Source organism: Glycine max, chromosome 16 (genome assembly GCF_000004515.6).
Source record: "Glycine max cultivar Williams 82 chromosome 16, Glycine_max_v4.0, whole genome shotgun sequence".
Classification (NCBI taxonomy): Eukaryota; Viridiplantae; Streptophyta; class Magnoliopsida; order Fabales; family Fabaceae; genus Glycine; species Glycine max.
The window spans coordinates 31,374,399-31,402,008 of record NC_038252.2 but is presented as its reverse complement, the minus strand read 5'-3'; the positions used below and the strand labels follow the sequence as shown (position 1 = coordinate 31,402,008).

Here is a 27,610-nt window from a genome sequence, read left to right as displayed (position 1 = left end):
TACTATGGTTTTTAAAAATTGCCTTTGATTGAAGTTATAAATTTTTTAATTATTTTATTTATTTCATTTTCCTTTGAATTAATAAAACGTACAAAACGCAGCCAGCAACAACCCTAAGGCGAAGCTCGTCTCACTCCCAAGGCCTCTGCTGTCTCCCTCACGCCAGAGAGAGAAGCGATGATGTCTTCAATTAGATTCCTATGGATCCTGATGGTGTCTTTGACAACATCATGCGCGTTAAGCCAATCGCATAAGCTATCAGCCTATGATGTTCTGATGGAGTATAGGTTCCCGGTGGGTCTTCTTCCCAAGGGAGCCATAGGGTATTCGCTTAACAGAGACAACAGCGAGTTCACAGCGTATTTCCAAGAAGCGTGAAGCTTCGACATAGAGTCCTACATGCTCAAGTACAAATCCACCATCACGGGTGTCATCTCCAAGGGCAGGCTTTATAATCTCAAAGGTGTCACCGTCAAAATCTTGCTCCTTTGGCTCAACATCATCGAGGTCTCTCGTCAGGGGAACAATATTTACTTCTCTATTCGAATCACTTCCGCTTATTTTGGTGTCGAGAATTTCCTCGAGAGCCCCTAATGTGGTTGTGGTTTCGATTGCAAACCACTACCCTTAAACGGTAACGTTTCCGTTTCCTCAATTTAATACATTTTTTTTGTGGTTCAGGATCCTAATGATTCAGAAGACATGATGGTACATTAATACTATCTAGTGTAAATAGAGAAGATGTGATGGTGGTAGTGCATGTGATAACATGTAGCTTGCTTTTGACTTCCAAAATGTTGCAACTTTTATCAAATATGGATTTGTGTTCTATTATTTCAATTTTCATCATGTTTCTTTTTTTTTTGGTCATGATCCTGAATCATCATTTCTAACATTTTGTTTGGAGAAATAAATGATTGTTATCTTGGAAAATGCGTACATTTGTCATTTTATTGAACATCTTCAAAAGATTAAGTTTATTTTTTACTGCAACTCAATGAACTTAGTTAGTCCTTCCAAAAAGGTTGTTGTTTCTTGTGTCTCCACCTTAGTGTGATGTGATCAGGTTAGAAGTGAGAAACATGCAAGTATCTTTGCTTGAGTTGGGTTGCCACCTGGCCTAGAAGAATGTATAGTAGTTCTTTTGTTGTGCCTGCATCTCATGGACGTTCATGGTTTGATTTTTGCATGTTGATTGCTTGTCAAGTTCTCACTACTTCCTCTGTCTTTGATTGCTAGGTTATGCAAGTTGAACCCCTGATATCAAGAATTCGCACTTCAGGGCTCAATATTTTCCAGCAGTTGAAGGATTCTTAGCATTGTCTCCCTAATGAATTAAGTTCTGAATATTTATAGGTAAAATATTCTGCTAATCAAGTAGTTAAATTGAGATCCCCTTTTAGTTGGATTTATATGTTTATTAAAGGGAAAAAACATTGGATGTATAATTAATGTAAAAATTGTAGCTCTGTTCACAAAAACTCAAGCTTCAATTCTCAGTTGGAATCGCAATGAGGACGAGCTCCAATTCTTAGTTTGAATTGCTTCTACGGACTTTGCGGCTAGTAGCATCTATGTATGGGTCCCACTTGTAGTGGTAGCATAGACTGTTTGATGGGGTTGCGAGTTAGATGAACAGAGGACTGGTCCAATAATAAATAAGGCTTAAAACAAACTTTAAGATATTTTAAAAAAAAAATTAAATGAGAGTTATATTTTAGACATCTTTGCAAACATATGATGTTTTTTTTTTCAATATATGGAGCCTTTTTTCTTTATAAAAACTAATAAAAAATATTTATTTGTTTTATTCTTGGCCAGCCTTGGATGAACCAGTGAAGTGGTTTTGTGTTATCCTGTATTTTTCTGTTGTGATGCTTATTAAATAGGATTATTATGGTTATGATTTGTTGGATGTTTAGGTACAACTTCAACATCATAATAATGTGGCATTTAATGTCAATTTTCCAATTGAGAAGCAGGTCCAAAACCAATAGATGGCTTATGGGCCCCTTGGTGGTATAAAACTGTACACAAATCTACTAGCTTTAAGGAAGAAAACAAGTATCCTCAGGTATGCATTTGTTTTTTGGTGTGCCTTCACTTTAGTTCCTGTTGCAAGGAGTCTAGACCATTAATTCTTTCCCTTTGTAATATTTTCTTTTTTCCTTTTTCTTTTTTTCTTCTCTTTTTATATAGGAAATAATCAATCTCCATGTAATGATGCCATGTGCTTAATGGCTGCTTCAGAGTTGAGAATTAAGTTATGGTGCTATGCTTGTGAATTGACTTGGTTTGAGACTTTTCCAAATTTTATTTTTGTAATCTTACTTGATGAAAAATGTTTTATATATTGATTGTTTTTGTGTAATAACAGTTGTCTAGAACCAACTCTTCTAAAAGCTTAAGCTTTTGAGTAGAGGCATAACAATGGTTTTAGACAATGCACATGCCTTCTTTACCTCATGTTGGCATTTAGTTATAAAGAATAGTGAGGTCTTGAAGAATTTTCCTACAATACAAGGATTTTCTTTCCTTGTTTTTGGATGTACATGTACTTAACAAATCTGTTACAAGGTGGAGAAGTGCAACCATTGCAGGAATAAGACCCAAACATGTCCTTTTACATTTTTTTATCCAACAAATTTGATAAAATAGACCTCTTATCCAAATTATGTTATATTTATTCTATTAACCTTATTATTTTATTATCCGTGGGATAGAATCAGATGTTTCTTTCATCCAAAATCAAACTTTAGTCTACAATATTGTGAAAAAAGCCTTATTTTGTCCGCTACAACAATATCGTTGGTATTCTGTTAACCTTGTTTGTTGATTATTCTCTTTTTGTCTATTTTTTTGTGAAGGCAAAACTGCACTTTTCATTCCTTAACTTCACCGTAGATTTTTTTGTGTCCTACAACTAATCTCATTTTGTTTTGGTCAATTAGTATTTAGTAGTTATGCACAAGACTCCTACTCCTAGTGGCCTAGTCTAAAGACTAAAAGTAGAAAATCATTTTCTTGTTACCATTATGATTCTTTTCAACTATGTTACAAACATTTTGAATTTTTCTTAGGGACAATTGGCTAGTAATGATAGGGTTATGTCCTTTCTACACTAGCTATATATGACTATGAGCCATGAAAAGAGTGGCCAACATCACACTCATGGCAGATACATATGGATTTCGTGCTCCCACTTACCAAAGTTTTTGAATAATCTCTGATCGTGGCATATCATGAGATTGAAACGTGTGCCCTAATTTCCTGATTAGCTTTTGGTTCTACTTTTGTTGATTCTCAGGAGGAAAATATGAAGCATTGAAGCTTAAGAAACTTCAAGATCAGCATGGGGAATCCTTGAGTTGGACCGATTACTTATCATTGCCATTTTCTCAAACAGTAAGGAAACCATAGCTATTGGTTCCTCATCAAAGAAATGTAAAAATAATCCATACTTGATCCAATTTTAACTTATCGCTATTACAGAACATCAAAGAATATGACATCTGGCTAGCAGCAGAGAATGAGATGTTTTTAAACCCTTCAAAGGGAGAATGGATGACAACAATGCCAGAACAACTGAATATGGAAATGGTTGACAGTGTGAAGGTGCTTATTTGATGTTTTTTATTGCTTTTCTCCTTCACAATATTGAGTTACATTGATGATCCTATGCTTGCAGTATGTTTTTTTATTACTTCACGGAAAAAACACCTCGATCATATTTTAAAGAAAGGGAAGCTTCACTTGTATGGAGTTACCGACATTCAGGTGCTTGATTTGTGTTTAGAGAGACTATTATTTGTTTTGCCTGCTGTCTTTCCAGATACTTACTGATCCTGTCAACATGATATAGATGTCGAGTTTGGAAGAATGCAAGCGAGGGACATGCTGCAACATCTTTGGACAAGTCCAATTTCTAATGCTACTCAATTGAAATGATTTAAATCAAAGCTTGCGCCATGTTATTAATAATTTATTTGAAGCTTTTATTATGTAGTTGGCTTCTTAGCTTTCAGATGATGCTAAGATACTTGTATATAGCATTTGAATCAATGTGAATGAGATCATATGACACTACCTCAATGGAATTTTCACTTTCTCCCTACTATGCTTGTCCCTTGTTGTAGATTTTTTGGTTGCTCGACTCACTCATATCACCCTCAAGAGAGAGGCTTGGGTTACCTCTAGTGCCCTTATTCCTGTTGTTGCTGGAGTTGTCATTGCAAGTGGGGTATGTCTTGTTCTCTTTAATTTAATCTCACCGTTTTCTTTTGATTTGTTGTATTTGAATGTTGTGAATGATCATGGATGTGTTTCTTTTTGAGATTGGGATAGGGGGGCTCTTGATTGATTCATATTGGTGTGTGAAGGGTGTTTGTGTGACTATAGAGATATGTCAATGTTGCATCATGTTCCTTGTGCCACTCTAGATCTGGAGTAGTGGTGGATAGATTAGGTGGTGGTGGTTTGTGTGATTTTGTTGATCTATGATTGTTTGAAAGGTATAAGGAATTTGTTTTTCATGAAGTGAAACCTGCTTGGAAGTTAATGAGATCTCAACTTTTCACGAACTGCAAATCTATGACAATCACTAGGAAAATGATGCTTCTTGGCATTATAAATAATCAACTAGCATTGAAGTTACTTAATTATCATTTTATTTTATCTAATCATGTTATATATATGATTATGATGCCTCCCCTAAAGCTTTTCATGAATTAGGCTCTTTGTAGTTATGTACTTATTAAATGTCATGGCATTCATAGTATTACACACCATAATATAATATGTTATACCACTAGCAAGTGGCAAGATCATAGTAGTTCCTTTCGACTGACATCATGTATATTTTCCTTTTTGTTTTCCCGGCTTATTCATTTTGATTCTGTAGAGCTTCATATTTTTCTTGTTGCTTGCAGGGCGAGCCAGGCTTTCACTTATTTGGATTCATTATGTGCCTAAGATTGCAAGCTTTGCTTCAAATAAATAGGACATTTTCTGACAAAGGTGAATTAAATCTTCATTTGATATTTGTTGACATTTTCTGAATTACTTTTATTAGCTAGTTTGTATTTATCATACTTTGTATTCCTCCAAATATTTTGTATTGATAGACTGAGGTAAAACCAATAGTAGAAGCTATGATAGCACAAAAAAAAAACAAAAAAAAAATAATTCTAAGTCGGTTATGCAAAAAAATCGTCTTAGTATAGAACATCTACTAAGACGGTTATTCAATAACCAATCTAGAAAGGCAAACACAATATTCAATTTTTAAGACGGTTATACGCATAGCCGATGTAGAAAGTGACGCAGTTTCTAGATCGGTTATCCAAATAACCATCTTAGAAACACTGATATACTAAGACGGGTGGAAAACCGACGTTGTAAAGTACACCATATTTTACAACACCTTTATTTAAGATGGGTGAAAACCGATGTAGAATGGGTCGAATAACCGATGTAGAAAAGCTTATCTTCAATGACCAAAATGCGAACCTCCTACACGACAATTATGGTGGTTGTCGCCAGAAAATAGGCGTCGTTCTTCCTCAAAGAGAGTGTGTTCTGAAAGTCCTTCCTCAGAGAGAGCGCGTTCCAAGAGTAGGGGAAGAAGAAAAGGCAAGGAAAAAAATGAGTCCAATAAGTAAAAAATAAAAAAAATTACATGACAAATCAATCCCTATGGCTCACTTTTGGAGAGTTAATCGAAGATGATTATGTTGACAATCATTTTTGTGATATTTTTGTTCATCTGTGCCTCATAGAATTTTTTTATTAACGGTAACGAACAGAAGTTAAAGAATTGATGAATTTGTTGTATTTTTTTTTCACTTTCAGAGATTAAAATTTGAATTTTTATCTTTTGAAGATAAATTTGTGAGCGTTCTATAAGGATAAAAAAAAACTATTTATCCTATAACTAATTAATCATTGATGTTGATGCACACATATAGAGCGCCACATCCTCATAGGCTTTTCTTTACATTTAAAAATCAAAAACATATATTATAAATTTGCAATAATTTACCCACACAGATCAATCAACCAATTCAACTAAACTATGGCGATATTCCATTCTCATGGTCATAATAATATTAGTATATTTTAATCGTTATTTGTTAATTATTTCAACTTGGAAATACACTATTCATGTATTACTTTACTTCTACATGTTTATTATTTACGGTTAAGGTGAGTTAATTTCTATTTAAATCCACCTGTTGGCTGTTGCATAAGATAAAAAGGTTTAAAATAAAAAGTTTTGTTAGAAAATAAATAATTTGTTATATATCGTTAATAGAAAATTTATTTATTATATATTTTTTATTTCCTTAACTTTTTATTACATACACTTAACGCATAATATATATATATATATATATATATATATATATATATATATATATATATATATATATATATATATATATATATATATATTATTAATTCACCTGTACAAAAAAAAACCTAATGTGCAAAAAACCATTAATTTAATCATTTGGAATTCCACATATGCGGGTGTCATACCTAGGCGCCAACTAATTTTGGGGATTTGGTAAGTCACATACTATATAACTAAAACAGACAATAGAAAGAAACAATGCTTTCTATTCAACACATCAATCTATAAACAAAAAAAAAAAAATGAAAATTGTGTGTGTACAGTATAGATATTATCTAATATATTTGAATATATATATATATATATATATATATATATATATATATATATATATATATAAATTAAATATACGAAAACGAAAGGCTGATATTTACTTTATTATATTTTTTGTGATAAAATATCGCAAATAAAATCACACTACTTTTATAAAATACTCATTAAATCAACCACAACCGCAAACTCAATGTTTTGATGATTTGATCAATATATATGTAGCAGTTGAAAAGAATAAAATAAAAACTATTATGAATACATAGAAACTATTTAATTTTAATTCTTGCTCCGTTTCTAATATATTTGATTAATTATTGGACTCTTGATATTGAATGTTTATATGTATTTTCTTTTTAAGTAGAGATATATATATGTATTCTTTTTTTTAGATGTATAGAGATATGTATTCTTATATACGTACCCATTCTTATATATATATTTTTAATCTATATGTTCATCGTAAATTCAATAAAGTAATGCCGCAGAATGGTTATAAAACATACTGAAAAAGGTGCACTGTTGTACATATAAATGGCAAATGGTGACAATGCAAATCCAAATAAAATTTAAAGCCATTCCCAAAAAAGAATGTAATAATATCATAATACAACCAATCCCAAGTCTAAAAATTAAAGTACAGACAATTAAAACTGATTTCCCAACCCAACACGTACAAATTAACATTTTTATTTGTACACGATTTTTCTGTGATTCCGTAATAGTTCATGATCCAATGAAGTCTCTTTTCATCATTTTTCAACATAAAAGAAAAAGAAAAAAAATGCTATCTTTCTGTGTGCTAATCCTTACGTAGTGAAAAGGTTGATGTGGATACCATGTAGCACATTCATCTTGTAGATATTTCACCTTTTTTTTTCATTTTTATTTTCTCCCTAACCTTTTTTTCTTCTTTTCTTTATGTGACTCGTATAATTGTTTGCTATTTATCACTGAAATTGAAGATATTGAGGACTCATGAGTGGCTGCTTGAACATGAAGTTCCATTGTGGATTCTGGTTTTGGAGGTTGGTGTTGGGGAAATTGCAAGAGGAACTATGATATTTCTTTAAAGGGTATAATAACATGTTGTCCTCATGATCCATGTTTGGAAGGTGGCGTTTTGGCCTAGCAATGTTTTCCATGTTGGAAGGGTTCTTCTGAAACAAGTAGCTATTATTATTAATACTATTAGTATCGTTGATGTAGTAGTTTTGGGGGGTAATTTCCTGATCCAGATTCTCACAATTATTGAATAAGCTGGTTTCACTTGGAGTAGGGTAATTATTGGAGTGGTTCTCAGATAAGATGGTGCTAAGCATGGAGTAGTCTGTGGCATCCAAGAGATTTGAGAAGGATAAGGATTTCTGAGACATGAGTATTGTGGCTTGTGGAGGAGGGACAAAAGTGTTGTTATTCTTCAAAATTGGTAAAAGGGTGTCTTTGATTTGCTCCTCTTCTTCTACCACTGCTTGATCTAATTGCTCATTGATCACTTGCAGTGTTGATGCTGCCTCTGTGGTTGGAGATACAGCATGCTTGAACTTCTTGTATATCCGGCATAGAACCCAGTCATCCAACTAAACAAACAAACAAAAGAATACATAATTTGTAATTTAAATATTGAATCATTAATTCATGCATATATGTATTCACCTATTATTATTCTTTTCTCATACACATGGAAAATATTCCTTCAAAATGAAAAAAAAAAAGAGTAGAGAATAAAAAAGTAACAAAAGTTGTAATGCTTTATCTATAAAAAGCATTTTTCAAAACAATATATCGAAAGTCTTAATTAGGTGATGAAGAATATTATCTTGAAATAGGATTGGCCTCGATCTTTTAAAGTGGGTAAAAAATTCTAGTGATTGATAAATTAAAAAAGTGGTATTTTAACATATGTATAATTTATTATCCATGTGTTAATCTTTTCATTAACAAATAAGATTACTTATTTTATTCTTTAAAACAAATTGTTCACTTTTCATGAATCAGATCTTTCAGAGTAATATAATAGAATGAGAAATTATTAACACTGTTTATAAATACAACTTATCAAAACTTAAAATATACTATTAAACTTCAAAAAAAGTTGAGAATCAGATCCATGATAGAATTTTATATATTCTTTAGTTTTTTATGAGGGTCATGTAAATGTTGTTAATTAAGTGTAGTGTGGGGGAACTCACCCTCATGGAGGTGTCTTTGATCCTAATGGGTCTATTGGTGTCAACAAGGCGATATTCATGCATGATCCAATTGGTTTTGACACCCTTTGGGGGTTTTCCTTTGTAGAACACCAAAGCCTTCTTCACACCAAAGTGCTCCCTCACTCCTCCTGCCAGTGATGCCACTATGTTCTTATCAGTGCCTGTGGCCTTCCAATACCCTGAAGCTGCTGCCCTGTTTGGCCTCGCTCCATTTGGGTACTTCCGGTCTCTAGGACTGAAGAAGTACCACTCTTTCTCCCCAAACGCGGCCTTAGCTGTTGAAGAACCACAACAAACAAAAAAACATCAATCTTCCACATCACACACCACAAAAAAAGAAGAAAAGAAAATTAAAACTCTTCTAGTGCACACGAATAACACACGTCAACCTGACTTGACATGGTATATCTCATGAGAAATTCTATGATATCACAGAAAAAATCATAGAAAATTCAAGGATTTTAATATACTATTATTGAAAAACTTTCTAGTGTGTTCAATCTTTCTAAAAATAATTATATCAAAATCCTTAAATTTTCTAGATAAAAAATAATATAGATCTTATTTAAACATATATAGACAAACCTGGTAGCTCCCATGGATCAAACTTGTAGATATCAACCTCAGCAATGATGGCAACTGGCAAAGGAATGGAGGCAACCTTCTTCCTTAGGTAGTGAAGAATGAGCTCTTCATCTGTAGGGTGGAACCTAAACCCTGGTGGCAAGTTATTGGATTGTGGGGTTCCCATGATGCTTAATATAATTAATTAACAAAAACCTAGAATATATAAACAAAAATATCAAAATTAAGAATGTTTGTGTATAAGGTTTGGGTTGGTGTTTAGTGAAAAATGAGCACACAAAGGCACAAGCCAAACCTTGAGGGATATGATATGATTGAAAGTTTTTTGAGGGTATGAAGAGGGTAAGGCCTTTTATGCTGTGGGAATTTGTCCTCAAGTGGGGAAAGAGATTAGGCCAAGCCGATGAAGGACAAGGAAAAGCAGCTTCAAGATTTTCCAAAGTAGGGCCCATTTTTTTAGAGAGAGAAAGTAATGTCTTGGTTGGCTGGCTAAAGCTAGATAGAGAGAGAAAGAGGGACACTTTGGCACACCAATGAACCCTATTGGCTTGTGTATCACATAAAGTCACACTTCTATTTTGTCGTTTCTAGCAAATCTATGACCTCTTTAAAATGAGGGTTGTTTTCGTGATAGTGGCGGGTTAGTGACATAATCATCATTGACATAAGCTTGTGACACGTGTCCACCAAACTCAAGGTAGAAATGATTGGTGGGTCGCGCCTCCTCTATGCAGTGATTCTTTGGAAATGGTGGCGCACATAGCTGGCTACTCAGAACCGTTTATTATAAAGTAGGATAAAATTGATTTCATTAACATTAAGTTTGAATACTGTAATTATTAATTAAATGCAATTGAAACATATGTACTATAGTTTAGATAATTATATCACATCGGTCAATCTAGTTGGTTGGATTGGAAATCGGTTAGATTGTATAGAAAAAATTATTTAACTGAATTTTCTTAGAACTTTATATCAAATAATTATTTAATATATCATAAAGGTAAGAAATGAGATGCATAATTCAGCTTTAAGAATATGTATAACATGAAAATATAATTTCTTATATAAAAATATGTCTTTTTTTACAGAAAAAAATACGTCTTTAATTTGTTTATAGTAAAACTACGAGACCTAATTGAACCCTATATAAATAATGGGACGAAAGCTAATAAAATAAATAAATAGAGGGAAAAAATAATTAAGACAATATGGTTATTATCTTCGAATTATAATTTATTATTTTAATAATTATATTATTGCCTTCAAATTTAAATTAAATTAAATGATATTTTTACATTTTTAGACTAATTTGAACCATTAAAAGAATATAATAAAATAATTTTAATTTATTATATATCGAAAACATTTATGCTGTACATATACAATAATTATAAATAAAATACTAGTTATAGTAATTAAATACATATATAATAAACTTTGAACTAATTAATACTTGTAAAAATTAATTAATTTTTTAATCAATAATTATTTATATACTTCATCTTCTTTAATTAGATAAAACATTCTACTCTCTTGAGAGGGAAATCCGTTTTCATAAAATTTGTTTTATTAGATGATTTGGATTAAAAAATGTTAGAAAATGAAAGCATACCAGATCAAGATTTTTGTCATATAATTTTTTGACCATTGACCAACTTTTTTTTTGTTGTTGTTGGAACCCTTCCAGTATTATCAATTGGATGCCTTACATGAATCCAGTTAACCGCCCAAACAAAAGTGTGTGCATGTTTTTTCTTTAATTTTCATAACAAAAATATTGGCTATATTTGCAGCAAGATCTACAAGCTAAGCAGAATGAATTGAAGATGCAAATAAGAAGATACTATTCATGTATATTCCATCAAAATCTTAAATTAACGAAAACGACATTATTCAAGCAGAACCAAATGAATTGGTCCAGATGGCATGGAACTAAAATGGTATAATCCAATTTTGTGATTGCTATATTGTTGTCACTTTTATTTGAATGCCACATATCCCCATAAACTCAAAAAATAACGTGAGTGGTTTCATGTGGTCTAAAAAAACTACTTGGTTGACTGTTCAATGGTTTGCTTAATTAGAAAGGAAAGTTTTACTATTGCTCAAATTATTATGTTTTTTTTTTTTTTTATAGAAGTAAGATATTTCGTAAGATATTTTTATAGTGGAAAATACAAAATTAATCCTTAAAATAAAGAGATTACTGAAATAATTGTCTTTTTCATTAAATTGTTTTACATGCGCACGACTTTAAATTAATTACTGTATTGTTCAAATTGTGATGCACAAAAATTACATACACATCATGATCTCGTTGTGGATAAATTAAAGTGATGTTTCTCAATATATTTTTTTTCCTAATTGTTAAGAATGGAAATTCCCTAATTAGGATTTTTCAAATCTATGATTTGAATATAGTTTATTTACTTGATACCACACCTTCCTCTTTTTAAAGTCTGATATCATCTAAAAGTCTATTGAAAAGCTGATTTTATAATAAAATACTTTTAGATAATATAAGTAAACTTTCTTATTCTAAATAAGCTAACTAACAAGTTTAAATAGTCCTTAATTTAAGAGATTTTAGATTTAGTCCTTTAAGTTAAGTTTTGAGTTCGAGTTTTATGGATAAAAAAAAAATTAAAAAGAGAGATTTCACTGAAAATAATTAGTCATATTTTTCAACAGAGATTAGTTCTAAGTAAAATTAGTAGATATTTCACACTAATATCATAATATAAAAAAAGACTTTAAATAGTTATTATTATTATTATTATTATATACTTAAATACACTAATTTATTATGTTTTATTGACTGACCTAAAGTTTAAATTTTTTTAGCTAAACATATATTTTTAATGGCAAGTTTATAAATTTTTCGTTATTAAGAGACATAGCAAAAATAACTCTCTACACATACTTAACAAATACTACAATACATTACAAAAAAAAAAAAAAACTTATTCTTACTTATTCAATAAATTAAATAAGTAATATATAAAATCAAATCTAATGCAAGTTCGAATTTAATCTCAGAGCTGGTTTGCATGACCTAGTTTCTCCTTTGTATAACACTTTAACTATCTTATCCCCCAGTTCCTTTAATTTCATAACCTAGTATCTTCAGCTAAAATCAACAAAGTTAATTATTGTATATATGTACCATCTATCTCTTGGTTCCATTAAAATATTGTTAGCCTGGCAAATGATGTGTTTCGTGGAAATTGAACTTTTTTTTTCTATAACATGTATTGTGAATTGAATTATAATCATTGGATAATGACAGCATATTGTCATGTTATACAAAAATTACTTAAAATTTATTATGTTTTTAAAAATAAATTTATATAGTTATATTAGTCTCTTAATATTCTTTTGTTTATTTTAGTGGATATATATATATATATATATAAAGTGAACCATGGTTATTTTTTATATTTTCCTAAAATACTTTCAAAATAACTTGAGATAAATTAACACTTTCAAAATGTAATTATGTTCAAATGTATTTTTAAAAAATGTTCATGGTTATCCACAACTCTTTGAATCAATATAATTATTCTTCAAAGATACTTTTGTTCGAACTAAGCTGTCTCCCTACTATTATGGGTATTTTTGAGTGTACACGTTTGTTTCACTATTGGACTATTGTGTCAGCTCTGAGGTCAGAAGAAGCACCTAATGCTTGGATTTTGATTTCTAAAAGGACCATTGCTTTCATAAGTTTCATTCACAATAAAAATAGAACTGATATGTTCACATTACATTGTATATATATATATATAGACTTTATATCATTTTAATATTATTTCATAGAATTTAATCATACAAAAATATATTTCTGAGCATTTCCTTCAATAATTAAGGAATTTCATTCTAGAATTCAAATAGAATTGAAAAAAAAGTAGAAGAAAAAAAAGCAAGGTGTAATTGAACCCTTCACATTTTTTCTTTTCCTTTCTCACTCTTCGATGGAACGTGAGAAAATCATCTGTTTAGTTTTCATGCTTGTTTGTTCAAAAATGTGATAAATAATAAGAAAACAATGTGAATAAATATCAAAGACAAAAAATGGATAATATTGTAAATTAAATTAATAGTAGAATCTCGCTTTTCTTTATTAAAAAATGAATTATTATAGTAGAATCCCACGTTAAATTGGATAATATTGTAGAATTTAATAAAGGGAATATATTATATGTGGGTAACCTTCTTGCTAAAGATAAAGAAAGGGTAAGAAAATTATATACATGCAAAAAAAAAAAAAACTATTGATTAAGAATATTGGATTTATAAGGTTTGTAGTGACCGAAAATGTTCCTTACACTACATGTTTCATTTTTATATATTGGCGGATACACAGAAGCCCTAGCTTGTTGGGTTTTCTTCCCCTGTGTAGTCCGGTAACATTATTTTTTCGTTCACAAAGAAGAAAAAAGAACTACACGACAAAAGAAAAATAATAAAAAATAATGTCTTGTTTACATTATTCAAAGGAATGTCAAAGAATCGATCTAGTTGAATATTCTTTGATTCAAAATTTTAAATATTCAACTATTAGCTAGTTTGCTCGTATAAATAGATATATCTATATTTAACTATAGATACTTAACTAAGGAAGTTTAAAGTAATTGATTAAGTAAATTCTCTTGTACTTAACTTGTTATAAATTCTCTTGTACTCATCTTTGATTCATATAAATTAAAAAATAATATTATAGATGCTTATAGTTGCTAGAATAAGTAAATATCAATTAAATTAGTTTTTATTAAAGAAGATAGCAACGAGCTAAACAGTTTGTAGTTTGTTGAAATAATAATTGAATGCATGAAATATGGTGGAAAAGATAGCAAAATCTACACTACATTCTCTTTATCTAAAAAGAATTGGAGTTGATAGAACTCATAATATGCGAGCTAGCAAGTACGACCATTCTAAAGTTTCAACTTTGTGTGGGCCATAAGAATGAGATTTGCTTAAAACTTTAATTGCATATAAGTTGTTTGTCGGTTTCCTTAGTGTCCATGCTGGCTTGTAAAGTTGCAATCCAATGTATAAGCAGACAAGAAAAAAGACAAGTCATTAAATAACTCATAAAGTCACAAGTGACTTATTATTTTCGTTACTTCTTTATCTATTAATTTTAAGAGATAACATTAGCATTGATTTACTTTTTATATGTCTATTTTAAAAGTAACACAAGAATTAAGAAATATCATCATTTATGTCAAGACTTTTAATTTTAAAACGGCCTTCATTATTTATTTTAATTCTTCTGAGTTATTTTAAGTGTATAAAATATTCAAAAATTAAATAAAAGTAAATATATATTTAAAAATAATAAGTAATATCTTCTTGAATTTTTTAAATTACAAAAAGTAGGAATGTAATTTTCTTCTAAAAAAAATAAACAATAAGATCATGTCTACTGTGTGCATGGGATCAATTACATAAATCATATGATGTTATTGAACTTGGATGTTAAAGGTCAAATTTTTATATCTTTTGAGTGATACTCATAATAATTTTTTTATAGATAAAATAGAATTGTCTCCCATGGATACGTGAAGTCTAGACCAAAAGAAAGATATATTATTCTTATGAAAATAAATAAAAAGAAAAGAAAAAAATCATATAAAAGAAATAAAATTGACATCCTGATTGATATTAAATTATTTTTATCGTCTCAATATCATATTCATTATCATTTATGAGTGTGAATAGTGTCTTCAATTTTTAAAAGAATATATAACATAAGAAATTATTTTTTCCTAAATGGAGGCAATTTTTTTAGATATAATTATAGTACGTAATTAGAATCTTTAACTTTTCGTAATATTCTTGAGGTATTTCACGAACTGCTCTGATGATTATAATATTAAGGTTCAGTATGAGATTAAACACACTTAAAATTTCTCAATTTTCACTTCTCTTGAATGATTAAACACACAAAAATAACACTTAATTTAAATTCTGGATATAGATCAAACGCCTCAAATTAAACCTGATTCGTTCTCTCCCTTCTTTTCCATCCCTACACGACTTCTGGCAACTTGAAAAGAATTCATTGGATGAAACACTGAGTTTGTTAGAAAGTTTGACTGATTACATTCTGAAAATTATATGCCCCAAACTAGTCAAGGGACATATATAAATGGGCACCGTTCCAATTTGAAATTATTGGTATTTTGTTCCATAAAAATCTTGACCTGCCACACTCATGTAGTTTTCCACGTGCACCTTACCTAATCCAAATAAAGAATCGCACTTATCCCTTGTCAAAGTGACTTTGCAGCTAGCAGTGTTCTTACTTTCTGTTTTCGAATTACATAGTGCTATTATACAACAATAAAATTGTGAACAAAAGAAAAAGAGAATTATCTGACGTAGCTCTTACAACAAGCAAATGAGTAATAATTACATAATATAAGTTTTTTAGTTGGATTCAGAATTGTAAAAAATCTTAATCACTTATTAAAAAATTAGTGAGATAATTCTTTGCGAGAAGATTCCATTGCTGTAACGAATAATGCATCGTGCCTAACCTCAAACTATTGCAATGTAACTTTATTCTTTTATCCAAATGGGGCACGAATTTTCGTTTAGATAATAGATATAAAAAACTTCGTACCCCATTATCCAGAGATTCTTCGCTATGCGAAGGTATGTGAAAATAGTACATATACCAAGAGTATAAACTAGTGTGTATAATAAATTTGTAAACTTTTATAATAATTAAATATATAATTTTAATATTATTTAAGGTTTAAATAGTCTTTTGATTCATTGTAATTAGTTTTTCATTTTGGCTCTTCCGTGAAATTTTGGCTAACCCTGTTTAAACTTAGAAGGTATCGAACTCAGTATGCATTATGCAGTCAACCAAAAAAAAAAACTTATGCAATTCACAATATGCATTATGTAGTCGATCAACAAATAAATGCATGTGGTGCACAATATGCATTATGCAGATAAATACCAACACATAATACCTAAAAACACGATTTTTTTTTTTTGAAAACTAGGATGAAGAATTTCAAGAACTTAAGGGACTGTTTGGTTTGATTGTTTTTTGTTTTCATTTTCACTGAAAATAAAAAACGGTGATGAAAATGTGTTTAGTTGAATTTCTGAAAACATTTTTAGTGAAAATGAAAACTGGAAACAACTAGAAAATAAAAATAATAAATTCGTGTTTTCAGTTGAGAACAAAAAACTTATTTCGGGTAAAATGAAATTACGGTGAAAATGAAAATACAAGAAGAAAAAAAGTCAATATATAATAAATTTTGAGTATTTATATTTCTTGAAAACAGAAAATAAGAAGTCAAACTTTTTAGAATTCTAATATTTTGAAAATAAAAACAGTTTGAAAACAAAAAATAAGAACTGAAAATGAAAATACAAACCATATACACCCTAATTTTTCCTGAGTTTTTTCTTTCTTTTACATAGAGAGTGGACCAAATTCAAGAACCTCCCGCTAACCAAACAAATATGCACATCATGGATAAAAAGGAGACACCTCATTTATCACATAAATGGGTTAGCGAGATTTCACGCCAAGGATCAATTGAAAAGAAATGCAATTATAGAGAAAAAAATATTTAAATCTTGTAAAAGGCAGTCACATGCTCAAAATTTATGTATCAAAAATCAAGTCAGTGAGTGTCGAATAGGTCAAAATTAAGAATGAATTTAATTTGTTTGTGGGTGTTTGCTAATTAATGGGTTAAGATCTTTTTATTCAGCTAGTTGATTTGATCGTGAGAAGCTTTTATTTTATACTCTCTTGGTTTCAAAATTATAGAAATATATGTTTAAGATTAGTGCACCATCTATTAAGACATTATTAATTGATATTTTTTTTACCAAAATATTCTTATTTAATCATATTTTTGAAACTATCATTAACCATCAAAATTTGAATAGTGAAAAGTCTAAAAACTATATTAACTAACATTCTCATTGATGGGTGGTTAGCTAGTGGCTTGGGTATTGATGTTTAAATTGGTTAGTAATAATTTTTTTTTCCAATGCATTAGTACTTATAAAGAAGGGTATAGTTTAAAAAAAGTTATGAATTTTGTCTTGAATTTGTAAAACATCAATAGTTTTGGAACAAAATTAAAATGATAAAACATTTATAGTTTAAGAACCGAGGGAGGACTAACTAGGAAGATTGTGATGTATTCTTTTAAAACTCATATATAAACAAAAATAATTAATTACATATTAATTAAGAAAATTATGTTGACATTATTTAATTTTCTTAATCTCAAATAAAAAAAATTATTTTTAAAATATCATTTATTGGAACTTGTTATCATAAATAAAAATGAGTGATTGAAAATAAAATTAGAATTAAATGAAGATTGTTTTAAGAATGATAACATTAAATACGATAAAATTAGTTAGATTTGTTTATATTTAAATACAACATACAATATTGTTTTTTTTTTTACTTATATATGAGTATAAACAATTAGTATTTTTTGTGACATAATAGTTTATATCAATTTATGACATAATAATTGAAAAAATGAGAATATTTTAGTCTAAATTTATAACAACTAAGTATTTCTTAATTTGGGTGCCATAACTTTAAAGGTTATTTTGGAATCGAATGAATACAAAAAAGAATGACAAGGTAAGACATGTAGTCCCTTAACATTGTTCCAACAAATTAATTACGAGTTTGATAAGGGATGAAAATAATTCTCCCTTTATACCAAAAACGTTGATGTTTTAGTATTTTTTCTTTAAAATTATTGATATTTTACATATTTCAACCTCATTAATTTTTTTTTCCACATATATCCCTGTTTAATATGACTTGGATAATTATGATCTATTCAACAACTTCTCCCACCATAGACATTAAACGAGAATATTTTAGACTAAGCAGGAGTATGTAGTTTATGACTAATATTAAATATTTCTTAAACTGTGTTTATTAATCTTAGACGTCAATAATTTTGGTCAGAAAGGAGTAGTTACACCAAACATTTGAAAGTTGCAAGCTTATTTCTTTAGGTCCCTTCCAGTTTTCAGGTTCAACTTTTGTGGCAACCTATCTTTCAGTAAGATCCAATAGGCTTTTCCAAGAGCATGCCAAGTCTGGGCAAGAAATAAGAATGAAAAGAGGAATTTACTATCAGGAATGAATAAAAAAAAGGAATGCTACCATCATCACCGTTATGTTCATCTCTAAAGACTACAAAAAATATAGATCAACAAAATGAATTGAATCGGTCTTCCAAAGCTGTCAATCAGATATTTTTGTAAAATAGTTACAAATGAAAAATAATGAAGCTATCTCTTGATATTCTTGAAATGTAGCCCCAATATCTAATTCCAATTTGTCATGATAGCAATTTTCTGATCATCATGAATGGAGGCAGCTTCACCTCAAAAGAACTTGTGATAGAACTCATCCGAAGATTTCAGGTGAGTAATTAATTATCTGGTGTCATTATGTAGATGATACAGCTTCTATGGTGCTGCCTAGGGACCATGCAGCTTCAACAAAAGCATCGTGATATCTAACTTTCTTCACTAATGTAATAATCTGTTGCCATGGATCTAGACCTGCCAACAGATGAATCCAGTCAGTGCAGGAAGATAATACCATTACTCAAGATTTTGTAGATATTAGGAAAAGGGGTAATTTTGTCTATCAGTATAAGTAGGGGAATAAGTGTAATTTCACAATATAGGGGAGCATTTGTTATGAGATAAACACTTTTCCGTTTCCGCAAAATATGCAATTTCCGTTATTCTGTTTTTCCTTCATCTCTTTCTTGCTCATCTTCTCCATTTTTCTTGGTGAGTTTTTTGGTGAGTTTGTGTGTGTGATTCAAGTTTTCATTGCTTGATGTATGCTAGATTAATGTTCTAGATCCAATAGTAGAAACATGATTATCATGCACAGCTGTTGTGACACTAGTATAAAACCTACCAAATCCAACAAGCAATGTATATTGGTATACGAGATCCATGCATAAATATGGAAGGTTCCCTTCCTCAACACGTTGATAAGTGGATTTGGCATCTTCAAGTTTTGTTTTACAAGCTTGCAAGCTTCAAAATCCACAGGACAAACCTTCACAACTTGTAAGTTTGGATCGGCAAAACCAGCCTATATGAATAAATAACATGATTAGTATGGCAAAGTTGAATTAAATGAAGGCATTAGTATCAGTATTTGGTCCAAGGTTGAATAAAATAATAAATACCTCAGCTGCCCGGTCAAAGAAAAATGAGGCAACAAAAAGGTTTTTCTGTTCATCACCCCCACCACCATTCCATATCCCCCCAAAAGTGCACTTCGTATGTGTACATTTGACCCATTAACCTTGAGAGCCTTGAGAGCTATGCTTTTGCATTCATTCAAGCTTGCACCAGAAGGGGTGGATGAAGCCTTATATGACTTTCCTCCATAAATGTAAGAACCTGAAAATGTTTTAAAATAAAACTTATTATTGGCTTGAAAATAGAACCAAGCATGCAGAAAGCCAAAGTAATATTTACCATTATAGTCATCTAAGATGCAAGGGTTTCAAGAATCATCCGAAACCTTTAAAATCTTCGCACGAGCTGCTAGTAAACCGTAGCCCAAGTAACTGAAAGCAAAATGCTAAAACCTATTGACCATGAAGATGGAATTGTATTGCAGAATACCTATCTATACGGATAAAGACTACAGAATTGAACGCTCCCTGCTCCCAGAAACCATAACATCTCAGAATGGCATGTCAAGAGCAAGAAGAAAAACCTGTGAACATATAGAGGTAATATTTCCTTCCCCTTAGGAACATCCCTTGGCATATTGGTCCTCTCCAAGTGATACTTTTGGAGCCTTGGCAGCAACTGTCTATGAGATGGCATATGCCATCTGAACAGATCCACCTCCAAGATCAACTACCCCAACAGTCTCTGAAAAATCTTTTCCCAATTTTCCCAGTAGATAAGGAATAGTCACCTAAAATAAAACAAAAGGCAATGTAAGACTAACAAAATACTGTAGAGGAGAGAGTACACAACATGTTAATTTCCCATTATGCTTACAGTTTCCATTAAAAAAAATTAGCCCACTTTTGAATCATGCAAATGTTTTCTAGCAGTGTATAATTTTAGTTGCTAGGAAATGGTATCTGAACAGATCTTTTGTATATCAAGAACTTGAAATCACAGGTTAGAACTCAAGCTTTCCAGGGTCCCAAAGATTAGCATTCTTTAACTATTTTAGATTGTATTTCCAACCACATAACCCATTTAAAATTAGCTGATGAGGCATGTCTGTTATTAACGGTTTTTTTCACAATAAAATAGTACTACAATCACTATAATTAATACTCATTGTACGTCTAACTGCCATATCACTAATGGCCAAATAAGCAATTAAATCTAACTCTCCATAAAGTAAAGAGCAATGTCTTGTTACAACAACGAAGCATTATCCCACTAGATGGAAAATTTAATTCTTACAGACAACCTTAGAGTTAAACTTTCAGTGAGTTAAGCATTTATTCTAATTGGGAAATTTCCCCCACTTTTCATATTATCAAAGAGATTGAATTGCTCTTTAGAGACAATGCATTGTTGTAACTATCCATTCGGTATCACTAAAAGCTTGTCATTTGCCAATTCTCCTCTAGTCTTTGTTCAGAAGTTATAAATAATGAGTAATATGTTCATAAAGCATACCCATTGAAAAGCACCTTCTTGTGTTCCATCCAGCACTGTTACTGCATCAAGCTCAGATTTTAGAGTGCTTCTTTGCTTAAGCAAATCCCGAACCTTATATTCACAAATCCTAGAAACAAAACACAAGTTTAAAATGTCGAGTATGGCTACTATATGCTAAAAGTATTCAACATGAGACAAGATGCAGCAAGCAAAAAACGACACACACCCCAACTCCAACTGGTGTCTTTGGCCGAAACTCCCGAGGAACAACACTCTCTGCTTTGTCCAATAGGGAAATCAAAGATTCAGCGGTCTGTTGTGGATTCTGTGCATAAGCACTCTAACCAGGTTTAATATGCAACACCATAAAAATGTTCACACCACAAAGAACCATGATCAAAGTTTTAAAAAAAGAGGTCCATGACCATGTTTTTGGCCTCAACATCAAGGTTTTTGGAGTATCTACAACTGCAACCACGATTCTAGCAGCGTTTGTTTGCAATTTTCCGCAACATCAAGGAATGTGATGAAACTGTGACTGGTGACCGCAACCATCTTGATTTCTCTTCCTCCCCTCAACTAAACACAACATAAAAGATTATTAGTCTTTATTATAAATATCTAATTTTATATTTTATTTAGGCTTAATTACACTTTTTTTCGTCTTCCATAAACATTTTCTACAATTTTTGTCTCAATTTACAAAAACTACCACAATTAATGAAACAATTGTCACAAAATTATTAGAACTGTGGCAGTTTAAAAGAAAAATCACCACAAAATGTTTTAATTGTGGTGACTTTTGTGGGGGTAAAATTCACAATATTTTGTAAATTGAGGGGCAAAATTCGTTAAAAGAAAATAGGAGGCAAAATTTGCAAGTGAAACTTTAGAATAAAAAATACGATTAAACCTTTTACTTAATATCCTTAAAACTAATAGCTGCATATCTTTGATCGAACATAGAATCTGAAACATTAGACAACTATTGTTTTTCTCCTCATACGTGGATAATAGTAATTTCAGTTTTATTTGCGATCAGCGGCCACAAATAATTACGAGACTTTTTAGCTTTATCCATTGTCTCAAAGACACCTTTCAGTTTTATACTCCGCAAGAAATAGTAAGTAAACAGACACACAATGTCACTGTTACTTTTATGAAGAAAATTTTGTTTACCTCCTACTATATATATATATATATACACACACACATATATATAAATTATGTGAAACATGCTTCGAATTTATATTAATCATAAAAGAATTGTTCTACTATAAGCTGAAGCTAGAGTACAAAACAACAGCCGAATAGAGGGGAATGAACAAGTTACAAAGATGATAAAAAAAATAGTAAATAGAAAAGGGTCTATGCAAAAACAGAAAAAGAGTTATTAGTGTACTAGCATTGATGCTTAACACCTGCACATGAACCATATCTACTATGCCTCTTCAGGCTTTCTTCTGCTTTACCACTCTTGGGGGAAAGACAATACGGAACAGCCATGCAGCCAGTATTGCTCCAAAGAAGGGGCAAATCCAGTATACATAGAATTGGTCCCATGTGTTGTGCCAGTTTTCAAAGTATGCCCAACCAAATGCCTGAAAATAATACCAATCATTGAGTTATTCATCATGCATATATGACTCACAACATTACATTAATATCTTATGTTACTGACCAAAAACAAAAAATGGTCAGAAAGATTCAGGATTATAAAAAACAACATGAAAGGATAGAATGGAAAGAACATGCATCTAATTAGTCATTTTCTTTTGTTTCAAAATTGTGAACTGCAAAAATAACTGAACCATTTGCGGTTGGTCCATGTTCTGTAGATGTCTAGTTTTTGGTGACTAGTGTTCAGTGCAGATACAACCAACTCCACCTCGTCTAGGCAAACGAAACAACGGTAATGTTTGTTTAAACACATTACAAATTTTTATAAAGCAGCCTACCATGAAATGTAATTTACAGAAGGGTGACAAAGGAATATAGCACACTTTGGCAGTTTAACTATTCCAGGTACATTTACAGGAAAGTGATCAGCCATGTTGATTACCCTCAATTAAATGATATTTAGGAGTTGTGAGCAATTAGATGTTTGCTGAACAAGTAATCATAACCAATCAAAATGAAGGTGAGTAAGAATTCTTGATCTCCCAGTATACCGGGCAAGGAAGAAAAAAAAAAGAAGGTTGACAGTTCATACTTGATAATGCTCTATCATCAACAGTATATATCAATTTATAACTATTTAGGAGTGAAATGGCCGGTAGATTTCAAATTCACAGCACCATATTCATATATATCAATAAAAGAGGATGTGAAGTGGATGAGAAATTGCTGTAAGTACCAAACTTTAATGGATGAAAAAGTACAGTCAAAACCAAACCTAAAATGGAGGAGTGCCCTTAGAGCCAGAGGTACTGGTGCATTAAGGTCAGACAAATATACAAGAAAATAAAATGAAAAATGGAACTAAAGTCACTAAACTTTGAACTAATCATCACATAGTAACTCCAAATAAGTTCGAAGTACTCAATTTTCCTCTCTTTTCATCCCTAAGAGATACCTGATCCTAGGATTATCTACACTTAACGTTAACTCATGTACAATTGTACATCCTGAATCTCCATACCTTAAACTGATAGGCAAGGGAAGGATGGTTATGGTAAAGTGATAAAGGAAGATATTTCCTATAAATTTAGAAGGTTTTATGTAAAATTGCTCAAAAGTGCTTTCACACACAGAGGACAGACATCAGACATTTATTTAACATGAATACTCTATGACACTCCTTCCATAGTTCTCACTTGTCAAATTTAATATGAAATTGAAATCAACCATGAAATTTCCCAAACATAAAGTTTTGTGGCATACTGGCACTTAATATTCACAAATGTATTATAATTTTGCATTGGAACAAGTGTATACACTGATAATTTTATTAGCAGAAACAAGATGCAGCTTGACATACAACGCAATTAGATGAAAACAAGAATACATCAGAGGAAGAATGAAAGAGGCGACATCTTAGGTTAAATGTAGTGATTTTAATGATGAATAAAGACTAAAGAGACATGAAGATAATGACAACAGCTACTTCACTTTATAAGTAGAAACACCACAGCTACAGCTGATCTTGGTTCTATCAATTTCAAATAACTTACGTTAGTATTCCACTTATTTTGTATGCATTAACATATAGATAAAAGGATGGCATTCCATTGTTCAAGATTCAAAACCAACTTTGGCAAAATATGAGAATTGTTAAGATGTTCAATAACAATTATCATGAAAAATACAGTACAAAATGTGAAAAATACTAAAAAGTATTGTCACACAGGAGAGCCAGGGAAAAAAATCATATCAGATGGGTATAAAATATCAGTAGAAAAATCCTTATTTGGAGCTAGTAACCAAAAGAAAAGGAACTACAAGCTATGCAATCTTCCAACATGACTGCACACACCATACCACATAATAGCAGTATACCACAACAAAAGGTAAAAGTTAAATTCCAGAAATCCCAATTTGCTGAAAAAGATTGACAACACAAAATTTCAAACTTGAGGTGCATATCAGAATCTACTATAAAAAGAATAAAAGAAAGAAGAGAAATCAGGCTTCCTTCAAAGTTTAGATGATATGGTGTGCTAAAACTGGTGCACACAACACATATAATTAAGACAAGGAAATCAATGATAATAAATGGCAAAGGCAAAAAAGTAATTGCTGACATTATATGATTTTAGGTGTCAAGAGAGGAAGAGAGATAAAAGAAATGAAACACTAATTTATATTAATTGAGATGCATTGCATGCGTTGATTTGTTCATAAAACCTGGAGCACTACTAACCTTTATTTATACTAATCATAATATTAACTAATTAGAGAAATAAATCATGATAAGATAGAGGAAATAGGGAAACTAATTCTAACACTCCCCCTCAAGCTTTTAGGCTTGCTAGTTGCTACAAAAAATTCTTTTAAATAAAAGAAATCAAAGCTATATAATTTGAGACTGAAATCAAAGAACACGACCAAAGACTAATGGAAGGAGGAGTGAGACATGGAAGCTGAAAAAATTGTCTTAACATGCTGATAAAAGGCACAGTAGAAGCTAAGATGGGAGAAAGAGGTGATCAAAATGAAGAACACTGATAGAAGAAGACCAACTTATAGGAAGGAAATAATAAAGTGGAAGGGAGTTAAAACGGCAGAAGATGTAAGAGGGTTGACACAGAATTGGAAACAATTTGAAGGAAAAACCATCAAATTAAAGTAGAAATCTGAATTTCTGGGTGCTTGGCAGTGGAGTAGTGACAGGATAGATCACAAAGGATGTACCACTCTGAAAGCATGTTGAATTATACGATTTTAGATATAGAGGAAATCAGAAAGATAAAACACAATTAAACACCAATAAATGTATTAATTGAGATGTATAGTAATGACTCACAAAGGCAGGATTCATTGCTGGTCCCGTGTAAGCAGAACCAGCAGTGATCAAAACCACAGTTGAGATTGCCATCAACAAAGTCTTCACGGCCTCACTACGAGGACCCCTGATCATGATAAGTAGAACAACAAAGGTGATTACAAACGTCAGCACCCCCTCTGCAATAGCTCCGGTATGCAAGCTAACCTTCAAAGAAGGCCCTCCAATCAAGTGCCTGTATTTTGGTGGCATAACCTCCATAACAGCCAGAACACCACCCACTGAACCCAGTGCCTGTGTAACACCACCACCACAAACACTCATCAATTCACCTCAATTCAAAAATATCTCCAAAAATGCTCAAATAAAATTGTTTTGGCACAGAAGGAGCCATAACATAACCAAGGTTTTAAAATTCAGTCTGCAAACATGATTTTGGCAGTAAAATCAAGGTTTTTAGGGTCATTCACGGCCACATCATCCATATTTATCCGCAACAAGTTTTTAAAACAGTCCATGCAATTTCAGTAGTAATGTCAAGGTTTTTGAGGTCTTTGGCAATGCGACCACAATTGTTACCGCATTCACCTCCTTTATCCACAATATCCTACAATAACAGAGAATATGACAAAACTGTGACTGTGACTGCAATTTAAAACCTTGGTCCACAATGTCTTGTCCACGATATATTTTTAAGGTCTCCAGCGAATGCGACCACAATCGTGGTCGCATTCACCACATTTGTTTGTAATTTCCTGCAATATCAAGGAATGCCACAAAACTGCAACCTGAGACAGCAATTTAAAACCTTGGTCCACAAAGTCTTGCCCCATATTTAAAATTGCAGTCACTGTTGTGGTAACAACAATCCTTGATGTTATAGGGTATTGTAAACAAATGCAGCTAATGCAGTCACAATCACTCCAAAAACCTTGACACTGCAACCAAAACTATAATCCTCAACCGTTTTTTAAAACCTTTTCTTGCAGTGTCATGGCTAGAAACCGCACAGCAACTGCAGTTTAAAACCTTTGACATAACTAACAAACTGCGGAAGCAAGAAAAAATACCAGACAAATGCGGCCAACGTGGTCGCAAATGACCACAGTCCACAAAAACCTTAAACAGCGACCGAAATTTCGGTCTCTACGATAGAGACGGCGACAGCGACTGCCATTTAAAACCTTCCAACATCACGAACAAACCTAACCTGAGCAGGGAACCGTAGAGCCATAGAGAAGAGGGTGTCGGAGCCGAGCCCGACAGCGTATGAGGAAGCATTGCCGGTGGGGTTGAAGCTGGCGCCACCCAAGGCATTGCCAACGAACGTGAAGATGGTAACGAGGATAAAGATGAGCGAAGTGATGATCACAGCAGAAGGGTAATCAAAACCGTTGTAAGACACGTGATGAAGATCAAGCGCTGTTGTTATGGCGTTGGTGACCAATCCCAACATGGAAGAGAAGAAGACCCACAGAAAAGTCAACACCAAATCTCCAATGGCAGCTTTTATAGCACTAGCCATCTTGTTTTTCTTCTCTCTTTTGTATCACAACACTGGAATTATCAGCAAAGTTTCTTCTTTTTCTTTTCTTGTTGGATCTCTTCCTTTTCTACTTCTTGAGAGAGAGAAAAAATAAAAACCAACAGAGTGAGTAAAAAGATTGTGTTTTGGATGGAGATAGAGTGAGCAATAAAAGTGCCACAATAGGCTAAGAAAGATTATGTTTATCAGTTTCATAAAACAACAAAAGTAAAAAAACAGAAGCAGTTGTACTTGTGTGAAATAGGTTAATTTTTTATTTATTTATTTACAAATAGATATTAATTTTCACATCACAAATTTTTTTTTCTTGATTTTAGTCGTATCAACTATAATAATTTTTGAATGATTGCTGAAAAAAAATAATTGGAATCCGTCAAATCAGGAGCCAGTCTAAAAAAATTAATTTTAGTCGTATCAACTATAATGAGTTCATTAACTCT

At 31.4% G+C, this 27,610-nt stretch overlaps 2 protein-coding genes and 2 pseudogenes across 2 annotated transcripts; 1 reads left to right on the top strand and 3 right to left on the bottom strand.

Moving 5' to 3' along the window:
* Positions 1 to 108: 108 nt before the first annotated feature.
* On the top strand, positions 109 to 660 carry LOC100817606 (uncharacterized; annotated as a pseudogene).
* Positions 661 to 7,188: 6,528 nt separating this feature from the next.
* Positions 7,189 to 9,817, bottom strand: LOC100817074 (NAC domain-containing protein). The gene is made up of 3 exons (NM_001364082.1): positions 9,484 to 9,817; positions 8,878 to 9,173; positions 7,189 to 8,265 (listed from the first exon to the last, which is right to left on the bottom strand). Exons 1-3 carry the CDS (start codon positions 9,647 to 9,649, stop codon positions 7,636 to 7,638), a joined length of 1,092 nt encoding a protein of 363 aa, NP_001351011.1. The 5' UTR covers positions 9,650 to 9,817; the 3' UTR covers positions 7,189 to 7,635.
* A 9,147-nt stretch (positions 9,818 to 18,964) lies between these two features.
* LOC112997684 (apyrase 1-like) lies at positions 18,965 to 21,574 on the bottom strand (annotated as a pseudogene).
* An 830-nt stretch (positions 21,575 to 22,404) lies between these two features.
* On the bottom strand, positions 22,405 to 27,319 carry SIP1-2 (aquaporin SIP1-2). Its single transcript, XM_026126011.2, has 3 exons — positions 26,835 to 27,319; positions 25,646 to 25,918; positions 22,405 to 22,781 (listed from the first exon to the last, which is right to left on the bottom strand). Exons 1-3 carry the CDS (start codon positions 27,147 to 27,149, stop codon positions 22,632 to 22,634), a joined length of 738 nt encoding a protein of 245 aa, XP_025981796.1. The 5' UTR covers positions 27,150 to 27,319; the 3' UTR covers positions 22,405 to 22,631.
* Between the last annotated feature and the right edge of the window lie 291 nt (positions 27,320 to 27,610).